This window comes from Natator depressus, chromosome 1 (genome assembly GCF_965152275.1).
Source record: "Natator depressus isolate rNatDep1 chromosome 1, rNatDep2.hap1, whole genome shotgun sequence".
In the NCBI taxonomy this organism is placed as follows: domain Eukaryota; kingdom Metazoa; phylum Chordata; order Testudines; family Cheloniidae; genus Natator; species Natator depressus.
In genome coordinates, this window is record NC_134234.1 from 294,241,134 (window position 1) to 294,262,970 (window position 21,837).

At 39.4% G+C, this 21,837-nt stretch overlaps 1 protein-coding gene across 4 annotated transcripts in view; it reads right to left on the minus strand.

Annotated features, from left to right (window-relative positions):
* Positions 1-21,837, minus strand: part of PDZRN4 (PDZ domain containing ring finger 4) — a 390,282-nt gene that overhangs the window by 43,766 nt on the left and 324,679 nt on the right. For all 4 annotated transcript variants that reach the window (XM_074942197.1, XM_074942199.1, XM_074942200.1 and 1 more), the window contains 2 exons: positions 15,890-16,143; positions 13,966-14,068 (listed from right to left, as the gene is read on the minus strand). In XM_074942197.1, coding sequence (XP_074798298.1) covers positions 13,966-14,068; positions 15,890-16,143 — 357 coding nt within the window. The remainder of the gene's footprint in view (positions 1-13,965; positions 14,069-15,889; positions 16,144-21,837) is intronic.

Genomic DNA, 21,837 nt, shown 5'->3' on the forward strand with positions numbered 1-21,837 from the left:
TATTTCTCAGATACCGTTATTGTGGGAGGTAATGAGCATCTTAGGATTTTAGCTGCACTCTTTCCAGTTACCCCTTGGGCTCTCCTATTTCACAGAATTTACAACCCATTCTGCTAAATGCCTACAGAGAATTGGTCAAGTTCAAGATTTCTCTTTTAAAGCAATTGAAATTCTTCAGTTGTGAAAATAACCTAATGAAATGGCCCTCATTTTTCCTCTCTAACACTCCCAGTGTGTTACGTTATGCAGATTTGACATAGGCAGGCACAGCCACAATGTATTTGGGGGCTATTTGGATGGAAATAGAAAAGCTATGGAGCAAGACAGAGCCAGTCTAGATGTAAACAAGCTGGAACTGCTGGCAGCTGTCCTGTTACAAATAAAATTGCATTCCCTACTGTCTTCTCATTTATCAATTTTGACAGAAGACTGTCCTGACTTCTCATAAAAAGCATTGAAAAGGACAAATCACATTGGATATCAGATTTGCCAGGATGGATTTGGTTGGTAGCTTACCACAAAGAAACTGAGGTTTATCTCCAGTTCACATGGTGGCGAAAGACAATACTCTATCCAAGGGGTGTGGAGACTATAGGATAAACTGTCTTTTAATCCCTATTTTTTATAGTCTGTTTTAGTTTTGAGGCTATCTGACACAAGATTTGTTTACATTGCAGCAGAAGCATTCCAGCAAGCATTTCTCAAATATCAGCTCCAAAGGCAAAAATAATAGCATGAAAAGGCAATTTAAAAATATGATCACTTTTCTCTCATCCCCATCTCTATAGCTATAGTTAGGGACATATGCTGCCCTGTGTCCATGTGCAGGACTCCCTCAGATGTCAGCATATGTTAGAAAAGTAGTACCCACCGTTAGAAAAGTGGTACCAGGATATACACAGTACATGTGATTCCAACACTTGAGCACCACTATTTTGGGTGAAAAATTTTTAATAACTACTGACCTACACAAATAAGTGACAAATCGTTTAGTAGTAAGCAAGCCTGATTTCAGATCTCATACCAATAAACCATTATCTTCCCTAGTCTATTACAGAATTAACAGCTGGCATACAGTGCTATATTGCATTGGAAAGCAGCAGCAGTGAGGAGCTCCAACTGCAGCTGCTGAACATGAAGTAACACTCCTCAGCAGCTGCACTTATAATCTGCTGTCCACAAACTGGGAGGAGGTGCACCTGTTCTATGGCCCATGCTATACAGAAGGTCTGAGTAGATGATCACAGTGGTCCCCTCTGGCCTTGGAATCTATATGTCAGCTGCATAGAGTGGAGGAGCAGCATGTTGGCTGGCTAGGGCAGTAGGTGAGAGGTGAGTAACAGTTGATGGGCAAGTGGTTTGGGGAGGGCGAGTGGGTAGGTGTGGAGCCGCAGAGCTGGACAAGGAGAGCTGGTTCTGTGAAGAGAAAATTTTCCCTGCTTGGTAAGAGCACTGCAACCCTTTGACCACTGAATCATTTTCAATGGGCAAATTTAAATGTGCCAGAGTGAGATGAAAGGGGTAAAATTATGGGACTTGGGTGCACAACATTTTAAAGCCAGTGGGCACTCACACGGTGGATCTGGCCTTGCTGACTTGCTTTTAAAGCATATTTAAGCCTCGAACTTAAAGGACTCATGGTAGACTTTAAAGGGAGTGTGTCTTATAAGCAAGTCAAAGAGAAGAAAAATTATTTAAGGATTATAGACTTCCCAGCTGCAAAAGGCTCCACAGCTGTCAGCACATCCTCCAGTTAGTTACAAACATCCACCTGAACTCCAGTTTCCCCTCTACTAGCCATTATAAGTAACAGTGAATTTCCAGATGCTTGTCAGAAGACAACCTCAATAAGCTCACCGTGTGGGGTATAGTAAACGTACAGCACCTTAGACTCTAACAAAAAGCAAATACTTTGCACTGATTTTTCTGGATAATTATACAAACTAGAAAATAACATGCCCTCAACTTATATTTGTTATTTTAAATAAATCTGCTTTACCTTTATTCTCAGCCTCAACTTATCTCATTTTACCCTCTTCACTAAATCTCTATTTCTGTATCTGTTTCAGTCTCTCTATTTCCCCTCAGTCTCATTTATCTTTCTAATTCTTCTTTTTCCTCAGGTGATTTTCCTTGTTTCTGAACCTCACCTCATGGAAAACCATCCATGCTGACCTTATTGGAACTATTTTGATCTACTTGTGGATGGCCTGAGATTGACAGAGGTTTCCCTCAATGAGTTTGTGCCTTCTTCTCAGAGAGATCAACAGGGTAGGGCTGGACAATTGTGCCTATGCAGCATCCTTGACGGGTCCAGCCTTGGTCATCACTCCTGTTCAATGCCTATGTGAGACTGCAAGGGAGACAGGGAGAGGAGTTTGGGGCTGAGGTGTCGTCAGTATGCTGAGGACACTTAGCTGTGGGTCTCCTTTTCAGCCAGCCCAGATTCTACAGTTTCCCCTCTTTGCCAGTGCCTTGTTGAGATAAGGGCCTGAATGAATTCCAACTGGTGTTGATCAATCTTGACAAGATAGAAGCAATGCTACTTGGTAGTAGGAAGCATGAGATTAGGGGAATGTGTTGGGGTCGTGGTGGCACTTATTGTAAAATTTATGATATGTCTTTTAGTTAGATTGACTTAGAGCCTCAAAGTCCTACTGGAGTCATCACTGTTCTTGGATTGACCTTGTCAGAAATTTGACAAATTTTGACAAAAAACGAAAACAAAATTAATTTTCCGATGAATTTGCAGTGAAAATTTTGTCATCAAAAACAAAACCACAAAAACTGAAATCACTTTAGTTTTGAGCAACTGAAAATCAAAACATTTTGGCCTAAAACTGAAATTGTTCAGCTGAAAGCTACAAACCCCCTAAAAATGTCTCGCCTAAATCTGAACCATTTTTGGCTATAGGCCAAAACTTTTTGGATTTGGGGTTCTCTGACAAAAGAAAATGACTTTTTTTTTGAGGAAAGCAGACACTTTCAGCACACAATTCCAGTTTGTCAAAAACCCAATTTGCCACTGAAAACAGGTTTCAACACAAAATTTTTAACCAGCCCTACTCCTGGATTCTCCATGACCTGTAGCTCTCATCATCATCTGCAGCTGGCACAGAGGCTGCCATTTCTCCTCTTTGATACAGTCTTTATAATGGCCTATTTACAGTCTTAGTTACCTCCAGGCTAAGTAACTGTAATCACTCTTTGGTTCAAGCATGGTTATTTCAATGCAACATGGAATCTTTAGTTGGTGCAGATTAGAATACAGCTGCTCTTACTGAATGGGGTGGGACACCATGAGCATATGACTGTTCAAATCTTTGCAATGACTTCTTTTTCATTTCTGTCTGCCGTCCAGTGTGTTGCATATTAAAGCCTTGAATGATCTGGGACCTGTGAGAGCCTCCACCTCCCACTTTATACCCCGTTGCAGCTGAGATTGGCTGACATGTTTCTTGCTGTCCTTTCCCACAGTCATGGGCTCTAAGACTAAAGGCAAGGTCTTCTCAGGTGAGGACCCCAACTTTTGGAATGCACCCCATACTTTGGTGGTGTGACAGCATTCAAGTCTGACAAACTTCAGGGCACAGAGCCAGGCCCATTAAAATAACATGAAGGAGAACTGTGTGAGGGGGAGTAACCAAAGGAGAGAGGGTAAGAGAATTAAAAAATGAAGGATTTTCTCAATGTCAAAGATCTTAGGTCATTCTTGTGGGTAACTTCTTTTCCTTCCAAGGCACAACTTTCTAGGCATCAGCTGCTCCCGAACCTGGATTCCCAACTCTCCTTATGTCTACTAAAAAGCCCCCTATTACAACTTACAGTTCACTCTAAACTGCAGCATATGTCCTTTTCTAGCTGATGTGCTTAGTTACACAAAATCCTAAGGTTTATATGATTGTCACATCTCAAATTCAAATTAACTGAGGATCAACTTGGCATAATTAGCCTTCATTTTTTACAACCTATTCACTTATCTTGAGTAAATTCATACTTCATTTTTGCTTGTATTTCAAAATTACTGCCCAGCACTTGGCTGTATATACATCATTATCACTGCTGACTGCCTGCTTTAGGATTGAAATGAGTTAGAAGATTTATTTGCCTCATCATCACATTCTAAACATCCATCCACCCAATCACAATACAGGAGATACAACAGATGTGCTAACATCTGCTGTGAAGAACATTTATCTAGCCAACAAAACAGGCAGCTATGATTTCAAACGCTTAAAACAGATAATATTCCACATGTTTGTACATTCTTGACCTAAAACTTTACAAAAGCTATTTTGGATTAATTAAAATCAAGTTGCCGAAGATACTATTTCAATTCTAGACAGCTGTGAGAAATTAATACACTTGCCTGAACTGCAATCTGTCTGTTAAAAGGAAAATAGTGTGAAAAGACAATGTTAAGCTTGCACATTTAAATCAGAAAAAGTCTGAAAGTGCATAGGTTAAGGGTCCAGCAGCAATACCAGCTCACCTATATGCCTGTCTGCTTTATATAGTACAATATATAAGCATAAATTAACCTAAAACATTTGATCATAAAAACAGGCATACAAAATGATCCAAAGTAGTTTTTAAATCATGTTAGGTTATTTTCCACCCCCTGCCCCCCACACCAATGTGACATTTAAGAAGACAATAGCCATGTTGAGTTTCAGCTGTTCATACTCCATACACCTGACCACCCTATACTCTCAAAGACATATATTGATGAATTTCAAAGCAGTGTGATAAATTGCATTTGTCACACACCATGGACTGTCTCACCTACAGGACTGACTGCAATACTGGAAACCTCTAAGAAGCTTTCACGAGATACATTGTGAAAGAAAGAAAGAAAGAAAGAAAGAAAGAAACTTTCCACAGAGAAATGCTCTCTGTTTCCTTCCAGATTTCTCTCCCATTCATTGTTACCCAAGGCTGTGTGTAAAATATTCAGTCCTAAGTTAAGGTCCAATATTTTCTGACCTTTCAGGGCTGGAAAGGTGAGATTCCCAACTTCCAAGCAGGATGCAGCAATTCCCAAGATATTAGACCGTAGAACTGTGACATTATTACTAAGGATACGAGCCAGTCATGGGTATTTTTAGGAAAAGTCCTGGACAGGTCACAAGCAATAAATAAAAATTCACAGCCCATGACCTGTCCATGACCTTCACTATAAATATCCCTGACTAAATCTTAGCTGGGGGACCCTGGGGTGCCACTGCTTTGGGAAGGCCCCAAGGGCAGCCCCACCAACCGCTGCTTGGGCCACCCATGAGGCCGGTGCTTAGGCAGTCCCTGGGGGCCACCAAGCAGCAGCTGGTGTAGCTGTCCCCAGGGCTGCTGCTCTGGCCATCCCCGGGGCCAGCTGTACTGGCCGCTGCTTGGGCAGTCCCCGGGGCCAGCTGCCGGGGGCTGCCGAGCAGCAGCTACTCCTGCCACCCCCGGGACTGCTGCTCAGGCGGTCCCTGGGGCCAGCCGCTGCTCAGGCGGTCCCTGCAGCCAACTGTCTGGGGCCGCTCGAGTAGCAGCCCATGCAGCTGGCCCTGGAGCATATCGGATGGTGTGACTGGCTATGGGGCTGCCCCAGTGGTTTGCTGCGGGGCTGCTCCAGCAGCAACCAGTGTGGCTGGCCTCGGGGTCAGCCACTCTGGCTGCTGCAGAAGTCATGGAGGTTGCAGAAAGTAATGGTATCCGTGAGTTCCGCGACCTCTGTCACAGACACGCAGCCTTAATTATTATTACTACTTTACTATTACATATTATGACTACATTATTACTACTACTATTATACTAACACTATTTTAAGACATTTTTACAGAAAAAGTGGTAGTTATAATTTTCTTCCTTCTTAGGTCTGTATAGTTGGATACATGATACTAAGACAGCCTGGCTTTTAAGGTGGAAGTGTATGAACCAATAGTACCAATGAAACATTTAAAAACTCTTACATATTTCTATCATAGTTTTACTGTAAAATATGGGGCATATAAAGAATACATGAGAGTGTAGCATAATGGTATAAAAATTGCCTAAAGATAAATCTTCATCAAAATGGAAGATTTACAATTCACAGAATTCTACAAATAGGAAAACACTGCCAGTACCTTGCTCTTCATTCTTAGAATGAAAAATAGACACCATGTATTGTAATGTTGCCCAAAAAATAAATTGCTGAAAAACTAAGCTCACTTTTCTTCATTTTCTTTGGAAAACCTAAGCCCTGACAATGAGGAAATTTTTTTATTATCTTTCAGGTGAAATGAGGAGTAACCTTGTGTTTGTTTTATGAAATCATGAAACAAAATGAATATCACTGACTTCATATATTTTCCTCTTGTTCTAAAACACAATGAATGGTAATAACTTTGATAAATTTGCCCATGTCAGTTTTGTGTCCTCTTCTCCAGTGATGTTTACTAGTTAGAAGCAAAATTCAAGTCTGTAAATTGGGATATTCATTACCAGTGACAGCTACAGATTACAGCAATTTTATCTGCTTTGAATGTCAGCATTTTGTAGGGAGTGATCCTAAATACATATAAAAATTAGGAACAAACAAGCAGAACAGCAACTGACCTGACATCTTACTTCATCCTAAATGATCCAGTGATCTCCATATCAAATGAAAAGAGGGAAGTGTGATTTAGTGGCTAAAATAAGAGTGTTATTACTCAGGACTCCTGGGTTCTATTCCCACCTTTGTTACTGACTGGCTGTACTACCTTGGGTGAGTCACGTAATATGTCTACGCTTAGTTCCCCCACTTGTAAAATGGTTATAATAATATTTATGTATCTCACTAGAGAGGTGTTAGGATTAGTTAATTAATATTTGAAAAGCAAGTCTGCAATTCTGAAATGAAAGGTGGTATATTAAAAGTAAAGCAATATTCTGTTATTACCACTACGCTGCTTATTTGCATGTAGTGCTAACTATATTTAGACAGATATTACATGTGTCTTTGTGTAAATCATGACTGTTTAAACCTCAGGGACTTTATATAAAAATTCCTATAAAATGCATTTCCTTGTGCTCTAGTAGGCCAAATGTGTGCTAAAATTTCACATTAATTATTATAGTGCGTTATTCAAATAATTACAGTAAAACCTAAGGCTATCCCACTGTTTCATTTTTAACTGTCATTCTTTTTTATAGTCTGCACTGACTGTCAGAAGGATCACAGGATAGGTATTACAGTTATAGCAGCTCAAGACTTCTCTTGAATTACAGGGAAGAAATCTTGAACATCTTTATAAAAACTCTAAGCAGTGAAATATTTTTAGATATACAACTAAAACAATCTAAAGTGTATCAATGATCAGACACAAGAGTATTTGAGAAGGTTTTTCATAAATAACTTTAAAGTGCAATCCACTTTTTCCTATATATTTATATGAAAAGATTGTGCTTGCAGCTGGAAAAAGATGTTGGTAAAACTAGAAGGACTCTAGTGGAATTGACATCACACACACACACACACACACACACACACACACTCTCTCTCTCTTAGTATCAGAGTAACAGCCGTGTTAGTCTGTATTCGCAAAAAGAAAAGGAGTACTTGTGGCACCTTAGAGACTAACCAATTTATTTGAGCATAAGCGTTCGTGAGCTACAGCTCACTTCATTGGATGCATACTGTGGAAAGTACAGAATATCTTTTTATACACACAAACCATGAAAAAATGTGTTTTGTAGTGGTAAACACCCATTTTTTCATGGTTTGTGTGTATAAAAAGATCTTCTGTACTTTCCACAGTATGCATCCGATGAAGTGAGCTGTAGCTCACGAACGCTTATGCTCAAATAAATTGGTTAGTCTCTAAGGTGCCACAAGTACTTCTTTACTCTTAGTATCCTAACTAATATTGTAGGTAGGTTATTTAAAATGAAAAATTACACTTTATACTTGAAAAAGTGTCTCATTAAAATATTTGAATATAGTAAGTAGTGCTTCCAGTTTTCAGCATTAATTTTTAGGGTATTATGAAGAAGCAGCTCAGCAAATGCATATAATGCTGTAAAGCCCAGCTTTTCCAAGCTCCTTCTGACCTGTCTATCAGTTAGTACTACCCCCTTTTATAAAACTGACTAGTAGCTGCATAAAGTTGACAACCGTAAGCCACGTGGTGAGAAACATTCTCTTCTCCACTAAAAGCCTACAGTATATTTACCTCAATCCACCACCACCACCAATCAGATATAATTAAAATGGAAAACTACAGCCTTGCTCATAACTTTAGCTGTTCTAGTTTATAACATATATGTCTTTATTAGGGCTCCAGTTAAGGAGCAATGTATTTCTTGAAACTTTTTTTTTACATTACTTCTGGTGGCTGCTGAATTTGATATCTGTCTTTTAATTGCTAAGGAATCTTTTTGATTTATTCCAACTTTTAGAAGGTTCAGGGGAAAATCTGAATTCAGTAGGAAAATAAAAAAAAAACAGCACAATCTTATGATATGTAACTAAAGTATTACAGTGCTTCTGTTCATTCATATCACTATCATTATAGTTGAATGAAGCTGAAACTTGGTCTTATGAGGTCTCAGCCAAGGCCTGACTTCCTGACTTCCCCCTTTCTCTCTCATTCTGTCTTTAAGAAAATTAAATCTAAAATTTGATTTAATAATTGTAATTAGAAGCTCCATGCTAAATTGATGGGGTTATGTTACAAATCTCTAACTCAGAAACAGCATCGATTTTGTAGGCCATGGGTCCATAACATGGGTTAGTTTCTTTTTATAGATACAGAAGGTGGGGGAATCAAACTAAGTTATTTTATTTATAAAATACAGTCATTGTGCACGCATAGTGACCATTTCCATGAAAACTGAATTAGGATTTTTAGTATGCAGGAGCCATGATTATATTAACATGACTGACTATGATGTTTACAAGGGGTATTTGCAGGCTATCACAACTCTGACGGGAGCTGTTACAAGCTATCAGCTCAGTAATCCTCATGTTAAAAAGCCCCTAAATATGTATTTACAAGATAGACAGATCAGTTTAGGTCTATTGGTTAAATAATCCATGTGTTGAAAAGTCTCTAAATATGCATTCACAAGACAGACAGACCTGTTTTGATCTGTTCGACCAATACCAGGCCTTTCAGAAAGTTCCTAAATCATTTTGGAGTCAACATATTAGCAAGTCCATAAATACACATTTAGGGCTGAAACCTGCGAATACTTAAGCATGTGAGTAACTTTACTCACATCAGTAGTCTCACTGACTATAATGAGAATGCACCCGTGTGTAAACTTCGGAAACATAGGTCTGTGCAGAGTCAGGCCCTTACTCAGTAGCCTTTGAAAGAGAAGGAATATATTATATGGTGTTGGTATGAAAAAGTACCACCAAAGGAAATTAACTCAAAAATTAAAGTCATGTTAAGCTTGTGACAATACCCAACAAATAAAAAGACTATTCAGCTTTAAGGCTGACACTCATATTTCTCTCATCAGTGATGGCATACTTACTGTGGGGGGGGTGGTACCCTTGAATACCGGATATTAAGTAGGCCTGCTGAAATGTTTAGAGACAGTAAGACATATTGAGGCTACAAGGTGAGATCCTTTTGCTGCTGAGAGTCTGAGAGTTTTGCCATTGATTTCAATGTGGTCAGGACGTCACACAGATTGTCAGTTGTCTTTAATTCTCCTACCTCTTCTCAGTTTGGACCACATGTATAGCTGTGCTTGCAAAGAGGCATTAAGGCTTAATCCAAAGCCACTGATATCAATGGGAAGACTTGTATTGACTTCAGTGGGTTTGGACTGAACCATTGGTGCATAAAAATAAAGTAACTGAGTTTCACACCAGAAGGGACCACCATATTATGTAGTCTGACCTGCTGTATGTCACATGCAGCCAACACAACCCAACTCTCACACACTAACCCCAACAACCGAAATGAGGCCAAAGTATTACAGCCCACAGGAGATTAGACTATTACGTGCCACAGTGCGAGAGTAGGAGGGATCGAGATGCATCAGTGCTCAAGGTGCCTACAATGGCAGGAAACTAGTTAAGTGAGATATATCCACATACTCCTGACAACTGACCTGCACCAACACTCCTCACAGAAATGCAAAAAACCCCAAGGTCATTGCCAGTCTGACTTGGGGGGAAATTCCTTCCTGACCCTGAGCATGTGAGCAAGAACCAACAAGCACGAGAGAGAGAATGCACTGTGCCACCTCAGAGCCCTGGCCTATTCTGTCCAGTGTCCCATCTTCAGCCATGACCATCCCTGATACTTAAGAGGAAGGAGACCAAAAGACTCCACAGAATACACTGGGAGAGGGAGGAGTCTGTTCCTGACCCCTGCAGATGACTGGCTGAAGCCCTAAAGTGAGAGCTTTTAGGAATATAAATCATAAACCAGAAGTAAGCCCAGAGCTGCTGAGCCCTACCCTCACAAGCAACCCCATCAGACGATCACACTCCTAAACTTGCCCAGCTCTCTCTTAAAACTAATAATGTGGGTTGCCCCCACAACTCCTATTGGGAGGCTGTTCCAAAGCCTTACCCCTCTTATGGTTAGAATCCTTCTTCTAATTTCCAGCCTGAATTTGTTCACGGCCAGTTTATGCCCATTTGTTCTTGTTCCAATATTGTTCTTTAGATTACCTAACTCTTCACCCTCCCTGGTATTTACCCCTTAACTTGCCCTCACAGCCTTCTTTTTGCTAGACTGAACAAGCCAAGACCTATCAGTCTTCTTTCATAAAAAAGTCACTTTATTCCCCTGATTATCCTAGTAGCTCTTCCCTGCACCTCTTCCAGTTTGAATTCATCCTTCTTGAACATGGGTGAACAGAATTGTATGCAGTATTCCAAATGAGATCTTATCAATGCCTTGTACAATAGCATTAATGCATCTCTATCACTACTGAAAATGCCTCACCTGATACATCCTAGGATCACATTTGCCTTTTTCACAGCCACATCATACTGGTGGTCCATAATCATCCTTGACTACACACCCTGATCTCAATTCTAATATGAGGCTTCCAACTTGTAGCAGAAACTGTTATTATTAGATCTTAAGTGCATGGCCTTGCACTTTTGTACTACTGAATTTCAACTCATTTCTTCTACTCCAGTCTTCAAGGTCATCCAGATCTTCTTGTAAAATATTCTGATCTTCTTCAGTATTGACAATATTTCCCAACATTGTATCCTCAACAAATTTCATTAGCACACTCCTACTTTCGTGCCAAGGTTATTAATAAGAATATTGAATAAGACTGGTCCCAAGACCAGTCCCTGAGGAACTTCACTAGTAAACACCCGCTAGTCTGATAGGCCACCCTTAAGCACAACCCATCACTTTGTCCCATTTAACTAGTTCCTTATCTATCTTACAAATCTTGTGCTAATTCCCATCTTCCCTCATTTAACTAAAAAAATCCTACGTTGTACTATGTCAAACGCTTTACTGAAGTCCAAGTACATTAGATCTACTGCATTTCCCGTATCTAAAACATTAGTTATTTTCTCAAAGAAGGAAATCAGGTTATTCTGGTGTGATCTACCTTTGGTAAACTCATGTTGCATTATATCCCCCATTTACGTTCATGAATTCAATTATTCTTTCATCCATAGTTTGTTTTAAAGCCTTGCTTACTACTGAGGTCAGATTAGCAGGTCTGTAATTGCCCAGATCACTTTCCCCACCCTGCCTTCTCAAATATAGGTATGGTATTAATTATGCGCCAGCTATATGGTATTACCCCTCCAAATAGACAGCTAGATTTATTAAAAATCATTGCTACTGGACTAGCAATCTCATGTGCCAGTTCTTTCAGTATTGTGGAAATTATTTGGTCCTCCTGATTTGAGTGCATTAATCTCTTTAAGTTTTCACTCCAGCTCAGGTGTGATAATTTTCATTTCTATACACTTATTTCCATCAACCATTACACCTTCATAGTCATGTTCTATATTATACTTTTGAAAATCAAATCAAAGTATTCATTTAGTTTTGGGACCATATCTAGACTATTTTTATCTTTAATCTTCCCATCCACACCTCACAGTGGTCCAACCTCATCCTTCCTTACTTTCTTTCTATTTATATAGCTAAAAAAAAATTATTTATTTTAATTTCTATGGCAAGAGCTAATTCAGTTTGAGATTTAGCAATTCTCACTTTATTCCTACATTTTCTAACCTCTAAAATGCAGGATTCTCTTGCACTTAAAATTAACAGATTTGCGTGTGCAAATACTTTTCTGCACACATAGGTGCGAGACTGTACATCCAAAAAGGAGTGCATATGTTTCTGGAGATGCATGTACCTCTTACGCTCACCATTGCCAATGGGTCCTTGTATGTCACATCACCAGAACTGGAATTTAACATAGAAACTTAAACACAGGGGCTGGCTTTTGTTCTTTCCTGAGTTACAGAAATTGTGTTTGGAGTCTTTTTTGTTACAGGATGCAAGATGTAGTCATTCCCTCCTCTCTTGTTTCCCGAACAAATTATTCTCCTCAATGGAAGCCAGACAGCTCCTTTCCTATTTAAATTTCATGTGAAACATTCTTTATTTCAGTCATTCAATGGGTTTGCCTTGGGCAATTGAATCACAGCTGACAGTAAATTAATGACTATGATGATGTGATTAGTAGAGATTACAGGCTACTGAGAACCTGCCTGAGCATTTACCACTGTCATAATACTTATGCTGGCTATTATTAGGGATTAATAATGGTCATAAAAAGGACATGATTCCACTGTACTAGACTCTATATAAATGTAAAATCTGTCTGCATTTTTAATGTTTCACTAATATTCTGATAATAAAAAAGTTGTTTTTCCCATTTTAACTAGTTAAGATTTTTAAAATTTATTCTCTTTCTGGCTGTCTATTTTGCCATTTAAAAAAAATATTATCAGATAAAAGAAAAGGAGTACTTGTGACATCTTAGAGACTAACAAATTTATCAGATAAATAGTCTCTCTGACAGACATAAGCCAGTTCTGCTACAAATAAACACACACACTCAGTAAAGAAGCTAAAATTATATTAGCCATGTGGAATCGAAATAGAACATAAGCCCCAAGACTTTTCCGCTATTAGATATCATACCAAAGTCCAATTGGGAAGAAATAATGATTTCACTAATCCCTAACAATGATTTTTTGAAGAGTTCAAATACAAGTTTGTTTGTTCTGTGTTAGCTTCACCAAGTAGATTTATTTGATTTTCCATGTTCCTAGGGAAAGAACTTCAGTTTCCCCAGGTTGTAAGCAGAAAAGAACATAAAAAAGAAGATAAAAGTGAACAATGTGCCTATTTACCAAAGCTTTCCCAATCCATTTTATTTCCAAATGTCAAGCCATTATCAGAAACCTTTAAAAGGTTTCTTTATGTACTATTAAGAGAGAGCAAATATTAGGAAGAAAGAATATTTTCCCTACTTTCATGAAAGATACTTAATAATTTATATACTTGTTATTTAAAATACTGTACAGTGTATAGCTGAGCAAAGGCTAAACATGGTCTAATAATAAAAAACACCATGCACTGTGTATACTTGCTCTCGATCCTTAAGGTGGTAGAAAAATTGCCAATTAGTTCTGAAAATGAGAAGAAAAAGTAATGACACTTCTAGTTAGTTTTTTAATTTCTGAAAGACTTTCTTCAAAGTGTCAAAACTGCAAAAAGCAGAGCAGTTTCCGTCACACAACTATGGCATGTATACAATAAGCCCTTCTAAACTGACACATACGTGGCAAAAATCTGCTTCCATTTATACCCATGCAACAGTCCATGACACTGTACAAGTCTGACTGAGGGAGAGAATTTGCTCCAGTAATTAATTTTTTTAAAAAAAAGAGCATTCCTGCTTTTGTTCTTCTCACAGGACTTTGATATCAGCTCTATAAATACAGTACCTGTAGTTGTAAAAAGAAATGCTGCAGCATGCCAATGACCTTACCTCATACTCAAAGTCCTCTGTTCTATCTGCATCAGCAGGAAGGCTGGAAAGATACTCATTACCTTCATAAAATTCATGCTCCACTGGGTGAAGAGAATGGCAGCTAGGTGGGACAAAGCAGTACAACAGGAATAGATGAGACAATAGTTTTTCAAATAAAAAACGATAAAAAAACTTCTCTGTAGTTTTCTCATCTTTGGAATGCTATTCTGAGTGATCTGACAGTCTGAAAGGAATACAACCAGGCAAGAGCTGGGGCTTTTCTCTTTTCAAACGCACAGAGACCAGTTAATTTCATTTTGCCAAGTATGGCACTAAAGGCAAAATTCTACTGTCAGATCCACACATGGTTATTTTGAAGAGTGAATGAAGCAGGGTCTGTTTTGAGCCAAACTGCTTAGCTGATAAGCTTTGGGATTTTTCCATACTCTTAAATGTGCTTAACTCCAGATACGCATGCCATCTCTACATGCATCCAAACATACACTTCAGATACTGGAGCAACATGAAGGGGCCTTTCTTAGCACAACATTGTACTAATCACATTTCTACCACATTAAATCTCTTAAATGAAGCCGATTTCACAATGATCACAAATTATTCCAGACCTTATAGGAGTAACTTGCACTCTACAGCCTTCTTGAACATGGACACAAAAGGCTGGCAAGGTGTGTTTGAGAAATTATATTCTTGAAAATGTCAGCACATAGGAACCTTGGATAGGTTTTGGACAAAAAGAATGAGGTATTCCTGAAATAAAATGAACGTATGTGTTGCCTCAGATACAAAGACTGCTATTACCTGAACCCTGATCACAAGTTACCCTAGTAGGATCTGCTGACGATCCACCCAACCTGTCCAGAACGTTGTGACTCTGTATTTGTGACAAGGTGAAATGTGGTATACATTTTGCAACACCACTCCTGTGCAAAGATCCACGGAACATTGGGAGTTCAATGGGAAATCTCTAGTATGATTGTGGTTTTGCCTGTAGCTAGTGGATGAACTGGAGGGGAAGCGTTGACAGACAGGTGGGATAACTCATGAGCTGAGGTCCAAAAGGATGGATCACTATTTTTGCATAAATACGCTACACTGACATTTAAATTCTGTACAATTTCAGAGGAAATATTAATCAATCAATAACTCATTACACACTGTTTGTCATTCAAGAGGCGGGATTTTATGTTTAATCTCTTTATATATTCAGTCACGTTTTGCTTTAGATAACTGCACCTTAATTTAATTAGTTTCCTTGATTCTCCTTTTGTGTAAGGGAGAAATGTACACAATGCCAACAAGCCAGCTCTCTCTGGGTCTTAACAAGCCTTTTGGCAGCTTTGGCTATAGTAGCTATCTACCTGTCCGGGGCCCACTGTTGGCATAAGCTTTTGATGAAGAAATAGTATGACGATGAAGTGATCAGAGCCAGGATTCCTTACTGCAGCTCTAATCCATGAATGAAGTTCAGGAGGTGATGCAGTGAAACAAGTGTGGGACTGTGGCTAGCAGTGACAGCTATACAGTAATGAGATGACAGTATTCCCGAGATGTTTTCTAGACAGAAAACACTACACTTAAGTCATCTGTTAACACTTACTTTCTTGAAAATGAATACTTAATATTATAAGTTACACAGATGTAATTCATAAAGTCATGTGTGTAAAAAGAGCTGAATATGGGTGAGAACTTAAAAACTGGATGGTGACAGACCGCAAATCCCACTGATGATTGAACTTGGTGATATTCTAAAACAAGAGAGCTTTCAATCATGCCTGTAGCTGTTACCATTGCTTCACACTGACTGTACAGACATTCTTGTCTTCAGAGTGACACACACACAGAGAGTGACAATCCTGGAATCTTATTATATAGATGGTATATGAGGTTGGCTGGAAAAGTGATAGAGAAAGGTAAACCATACCTGTCTGAAAGCAGAAAGGGACAGATATCTGGTACTGGAGGTGTAGATGGCCTAAGCTTGGCCAGAGCCATAATGTGCTCAAAGGTGATGTCGGTCTGAGTGCTAGCATCCACAAGCTGAACATCCTGTGAGCTACCATGTGTTTTATTAATGGGTGCTCTCCGTAAAACCTGAACTACAATTGGTTCCTTGGCATTCCGAAAAGCTTCCACTGCCTCTTCGTGAGTGGCCTTGGAGAGGTCCTTCCCATTGACCTAAAGGAAAACAGAACATTACACAAATTAGGACTCAGAACTGAAAGGGCTTATAGAAACAGGAGTATAAAACATGTATCATAAGTGATTTGTACAGTATATTAAATCATATGCTGCTATCTATTGCAATCTTCTATCGTGTTCATGCAAGAGAGGAGATAAGGGTTGGGTGGGAAAATAACTTCTTTGGCTTTTGCTAGAAAACAAACTGATAAAACTCTTACAACACAGTGCAGGTGGATTCTGAAAGAAGCAAAAATTAAGTAATACATTTTTAAAACTCTAAGGACATTTACAATTCCATCTCATAAATTATTTGTCTGGTTTGTAAAATATATATGAAAAAGTGGGGTTTTATTTTGTTTGGTATTTCAACACCTTCTGTAACATCTGAATGTAACAAAAGGTTTCTGAGAAGTACTGTTGTTAAAAAATCCATTAATAAGGGTGTCTGAGATATCTGAAAGGAAACAAGGCAGATTGTAAATGTTTTGTCACTTATATGTCATTGCCATTATATTGTCAATTAGATTGCAGATAGGAAGATCCGATGACACAGTCAGCTGCAGTAATTGTCCCTTTACATGTATGGAAATCCAAGTCAAATCCAAACTAAAGAACTAAAGAAGATAAGAAAAAAGAAGTTTTAAGTGCTGCAGCTGTGTCGCGGTAGTTCTGTAGTGTAGATGCTTCTTACAACAATGGTAAGGATTTTTCCATTGAGGTTGGTAATCCACCTCTCTGAGAGGTGGTAGCTAGGTCTGTTGACCTATCTGCTTCTATAGTAAGGGGTATGGTCAACCTAACTACTTTGCACATGGCATAGAATTTTTTGCAACCCTGAGCGATGTAGCTAGGTTGACCTAAGTTTTAGATGTAAACCAGGCCAAGGACAATTGTTTGACAGGCTGTGGGGCTGAGGATTAGTATTAGATTGGTCTACACTTGAAAGTTTTTCTAAGTTGATTAGGAGTATGAAAAAAATCACACCCCCAGCTGCCAGCTATGCCAGAAAAAGTCCCAGTGTAAATTCAGCTCTACTGGCAATAAGTCCTTTTGTTAGGATAGCTTATATCAGTTTCACAAATGAAATAAGCTGTGTCTCCATTGGAAGGGTTTGATAGTATACCTCTGCTGGTATATCTATATACCAACAATTTCTTTATGTTTTTACTATACTGGAACAAAGTGAAGCTTTGCCGCTGTAGCTGCACCCACACTAGGGCGCTTTGCCAGCATAGTACAGTATAGTACATCAGTATTCCTATACCAGTGCTCCTCTTGTGTAGTGTTTGGAGTATAACACGGATAACTGCAAGTATGGGTGGTGTGTTAAATTCCTACATGTTTGTGTGTCTGTATTTTCAAAGTACGAGCACATCACTGAACTAACGTGCTAATTGGCCAATGGCTGTCAATAGCAGAGTTCTTGACCAAGAACATGTGCTATCACTGTACTGAAAACAGTACTTTGGTGAGATTCAGAGGTGATGTGAATGTTATTGTAAATTACAAATAATGAAACTGCCATAAGCCAGTGCAGGTGTGAGATGATATAATTTATCTTGTGAAGGGGTAGAGGGGGTGATTTTTTGTGGTAAGAAATGCAACCCACAAAGGGTTTAATCCCACGTGCCGGCTTTATTTTACACCCTTCCAATAGAAATCTTCACTTCTATCCCTACAGAATATATGACTTATCACCTCACACTATTTGTACCATCCTTACATCACATCTGAATTTGGTCCAAGGAACAAAACATACAAACACATTGCATATATTTTGACATGAGGCCTGGTCTACACTACGAAATAAGGTCGGTATAATTATGTTACTCAGGGGTGTGAAAAATCCACATCCCCTGCGCAACGCAGTTAAACTGACCTAGCACCGTCTACACAGAGGTTTTAGTCAACTAGAGACTTCTCTCGAAGTCTTCTCCCATCAACTTAGCGACTGCCTCTCGGGGAGGTGGAGGCTCTACGCCCATATCAGAACCCCTCCCTCTGACACAGGTAGAGTCTTCACTGAAATGCTACAATGGCGCAGCTGCAGCATTTTAAGTGTAGACAAGCCTTAACATTATAGGAAAAACCTATTATTTTAAGGTTGCCTAAAATTTTCCATTATAACCACCTGCTTTTAATTGCTATGACCTCTGACAAATGAACTATTTGGGTTGAATTTTTCCATGCTTGGTTTCTGCCTCAGGTTATTTTTTTTTCTGGAAAGTTTTACAAAATCAGTGCGATGAAAAACAGAAAACTTTGTCCATGTAAAAACTCTGCCAGCACCACAGGAGCTTACCCATAGGCAGCTGACAGCTGACAGCGGGACAGTCCTGAGGTCAAAGAACCATCTTTTCTGTTCCCATGAAAACCCATCCAGATTTATCTGAGTTATCAGGAAATCACCATTTACACATGCACAAAATTTTATGCCCTTACTCATTATGTCTGAAAGTCTGAACTCTTGCCATGCTACAGAGAGCATGCTCCCTGTGTCCTGCATAATTTCCTAACAACTACAAAGAATCATAGCCCAGGCAATTTTCCACAATAAAATAGTTTATAGCCTAGGAAGGGAAAGAGCACTGACCTACACTACCTTTCTGAAACATAATACCAAACCTAAGTGCTTGGCTTTCGTATCTGTAAAATGTAGTATTTCAACATGCCACCTTTAAAAAGTGCTTTGAGATCTGTAGATGAATGAACACTATGAAAATACAAAGCAGATTAAGAAAACAAATAGCAACAAATAACTAAGTTTTCTGACTATTCCATTGGCCCCCACGACCTTCCCAGACCCAGAAGAGAACACAGGAATCCCTAAAAACCAGTGTTCTACTGATGTCTAGCAGATATTTCCTGAAGATGGAATTGCTTTGTTTCTCCATTTTTCTTTTTTTCAAATATCTTGACATTTCCAGACCAATTAACTGATCAACCAACCCAAACCCCCCTTGATAAAAGAACATTAGGTTGAAAAGCAAAACATTTGCAAAGTTGGAAAATGCCAGATTTAAGGGAATTTGTGTAATCTTAACTCTGCCCCTTTGCATACATGTATTATGATACAGTTTTTAATTACATGAACACATACAGCAGTTCAGAACATCCAGAGGCATGTTCTCTCTGGTGTGGTGTTGGTGGGGATCATATGGAGTCCATGTGCAATGTAAAGATATCCTTCCTGCGGGAGAACCTCAAGAAGAAAGTTGTGGTTTGAATCCTGCCTACCCTCACATGGATGCGTGAGGGATCCATGGTATGATGTAGCAGCCACTCCGCAATCGCAAGAGCATATTGCTCCATCACTGTGTAGCATCTGAGCTAGCTGTAGATGAGCACAGTACACATTCCTAGATATATGTATTTAAATCTAAGAGACCAGATATTACCATCCTCAGTTCCACAGAAATTCCTCAGTACTAATGTGGGATAGGTTGGTATCAAATGATACAAAGAGTGACCAGAAAAGAAGTGTATTCTGCTCTAGACACGTGGCCTACATTGCTGTGTAACAGGAGTTTCCCTTACAATTTATGCAAGAAATGCTTAAAAGTTGGCTCTATCCTTAAAATTGCCATTTGGCCAAATTGTATCATTGGGCATAATTATATACAATGGAATTCTGTGAGTGCCATATGGGGTGGTGGAGAGGAGGAATAGATAAAAGTGTAAAATAGATTAAATTGTAAGAAGGAGAAAGTTCCCCCCATCTCTCCTCCAAGTAAGTTACAAAAACTAAAATGTCCAGTATCAGATATATCTAACAAAGGCGGCTTTAAATAGCACTTTAAATCTGAATCTTTTAGCCATCATTCAGTTCTACCTCTCCAGTTCCTTCCTTCTTTCAAAGCCATAGAAATATGCTCCCTTCAGGTGCTGTTCCCATTAGAGAAGTGGGAACTCCACAATTTTCACTGTAGAATGTAATGTAAGCCCCTTGAACAACTTTTACCTCTGCAGTCTGTAGGCTCCCTTCAAAAAGTAGTTTCCTCTCTCCTGACCCTCCTGTACTAAACAGTTTTAATGTTTATAAAAAGTCTCAGGACAACAAATTTAGTGATCACCCTTAAAAGTCAATGTTTGGCAACAAATACCATGTAGTTGGATCTGATCTATCAGAATTGTTCCTATTGTTAGTACAAGAAGTATACTAAAATTGTCATTATGTGGTACTTCTTGGCAAAGGTTAGGCTGACTTCTAAAACGTGGCCATTTTACCACAGATCTTTGCCAGCGGGAGGGTGGTGTGGGGTTGGGGGGAGAAGCATGGATAACATTTCAAGAAGTAAAATATAAAATCTTATTAGAATTCCTTGGGAAACCAACCAACCAACTTCCCCGTTTATCCACAAAAATCAATACTTATTGACGACTCGATGTCTAGTTGGCAGCTGGTATCAAGCGGAGTGCCCCAGGGGTCGGACCTGGGCCGGTTTTGTTCAACATCTTTATTAATGATCTGGATGATGGGATGAATTTCACCCTCAGCAAATTCACAGATGACACTACGCTGGGGGGAGAGGTAGATATGCTGGAGGGTAGGGATAGGGTCTAGAGTGACTTAGACAAATTGGAGGATTGGACCAAAAGAAATCTGATGAGGTTCAACATGTACAAGAGAGTCTTGAACTTAGGAAGGAAGAATCCCACGCACCACCACAGGCTGGGGGCCGACTGGCTAAGCAGCAGCTCTGCAGAAAAGGACCTGGGGATTACAGTGGATGAGAAGCTGGATATGAGTCAGCAGTATGCTCTTGTTGCCAAGAAGGCCAATGGCATATTGGGCTGTATTAGTAGGAGCATTGCCAGCAGATCGAGGGAAGTGATTATTCCCCTCTATTCGGCACTGATGAGGCCACACCTGGAGTACTGTGTCCAGTTTTGGTCCCTCCACTACAGAAGGGATGTGGACAAATTGGAGAGTCCAGCGGAGGGCAACAAAAATGATTAGGGAGCTGGGGCACACGACTTACGAGGAGAGGCTGAGGGAACTGGGCTTATTTAGTCTGCAGAAGAGACGAGTGAGGGGGGATTTGATAGCAGCTAGGCTGTTGTCAGTGGTGGCAGATGACAGAACAAGAAGCAATGGTCTCAAGTTGCAGTGGGGGAGGTCTAGGTTGGATATTAGGAAACACTATTGCACTAGGAGGGTGGTGAAGCACTGGAATGGGTTACCTAGGGAGGTGGTGGAATCTCCATCCTTAGAGGTTTTTAAGGCCTGGCATGACAAAGCCCTCGCTGGGATGATTTAGCTGGGGTTTGTCCTGCTCTGAGCAGGGGATTTGACTAGATGACCTCCTGAGGTCTCTTCCAACCCTAATCTTCTATGATTCTATGATTATTCCAAGCAAATATACTTTACATACATTTACAATAATGTCATTTCCATACAAATTCTATGCCAAGCACCAATGATATTTCAAAATCATTTAACTATGAAATTCACAGCTTATTTTTATTGGCAACAATGTGGCTGACCTGTACTTTCATAAAAATGTTTATTTTCTCCTTGAAGTGAAGAAATCCATGACCTTTAAAAATCCACTATCCTTTATGTAGTTTCCTTATAAGATGTAAGCACTGAGGATACAGAACACTTATTTTAATCATCACTTGAAGTTCATCAATACAGTTAGTTACTCTGCGTAAAGGTCATTCATTTTATAAATTCTGCCTTGC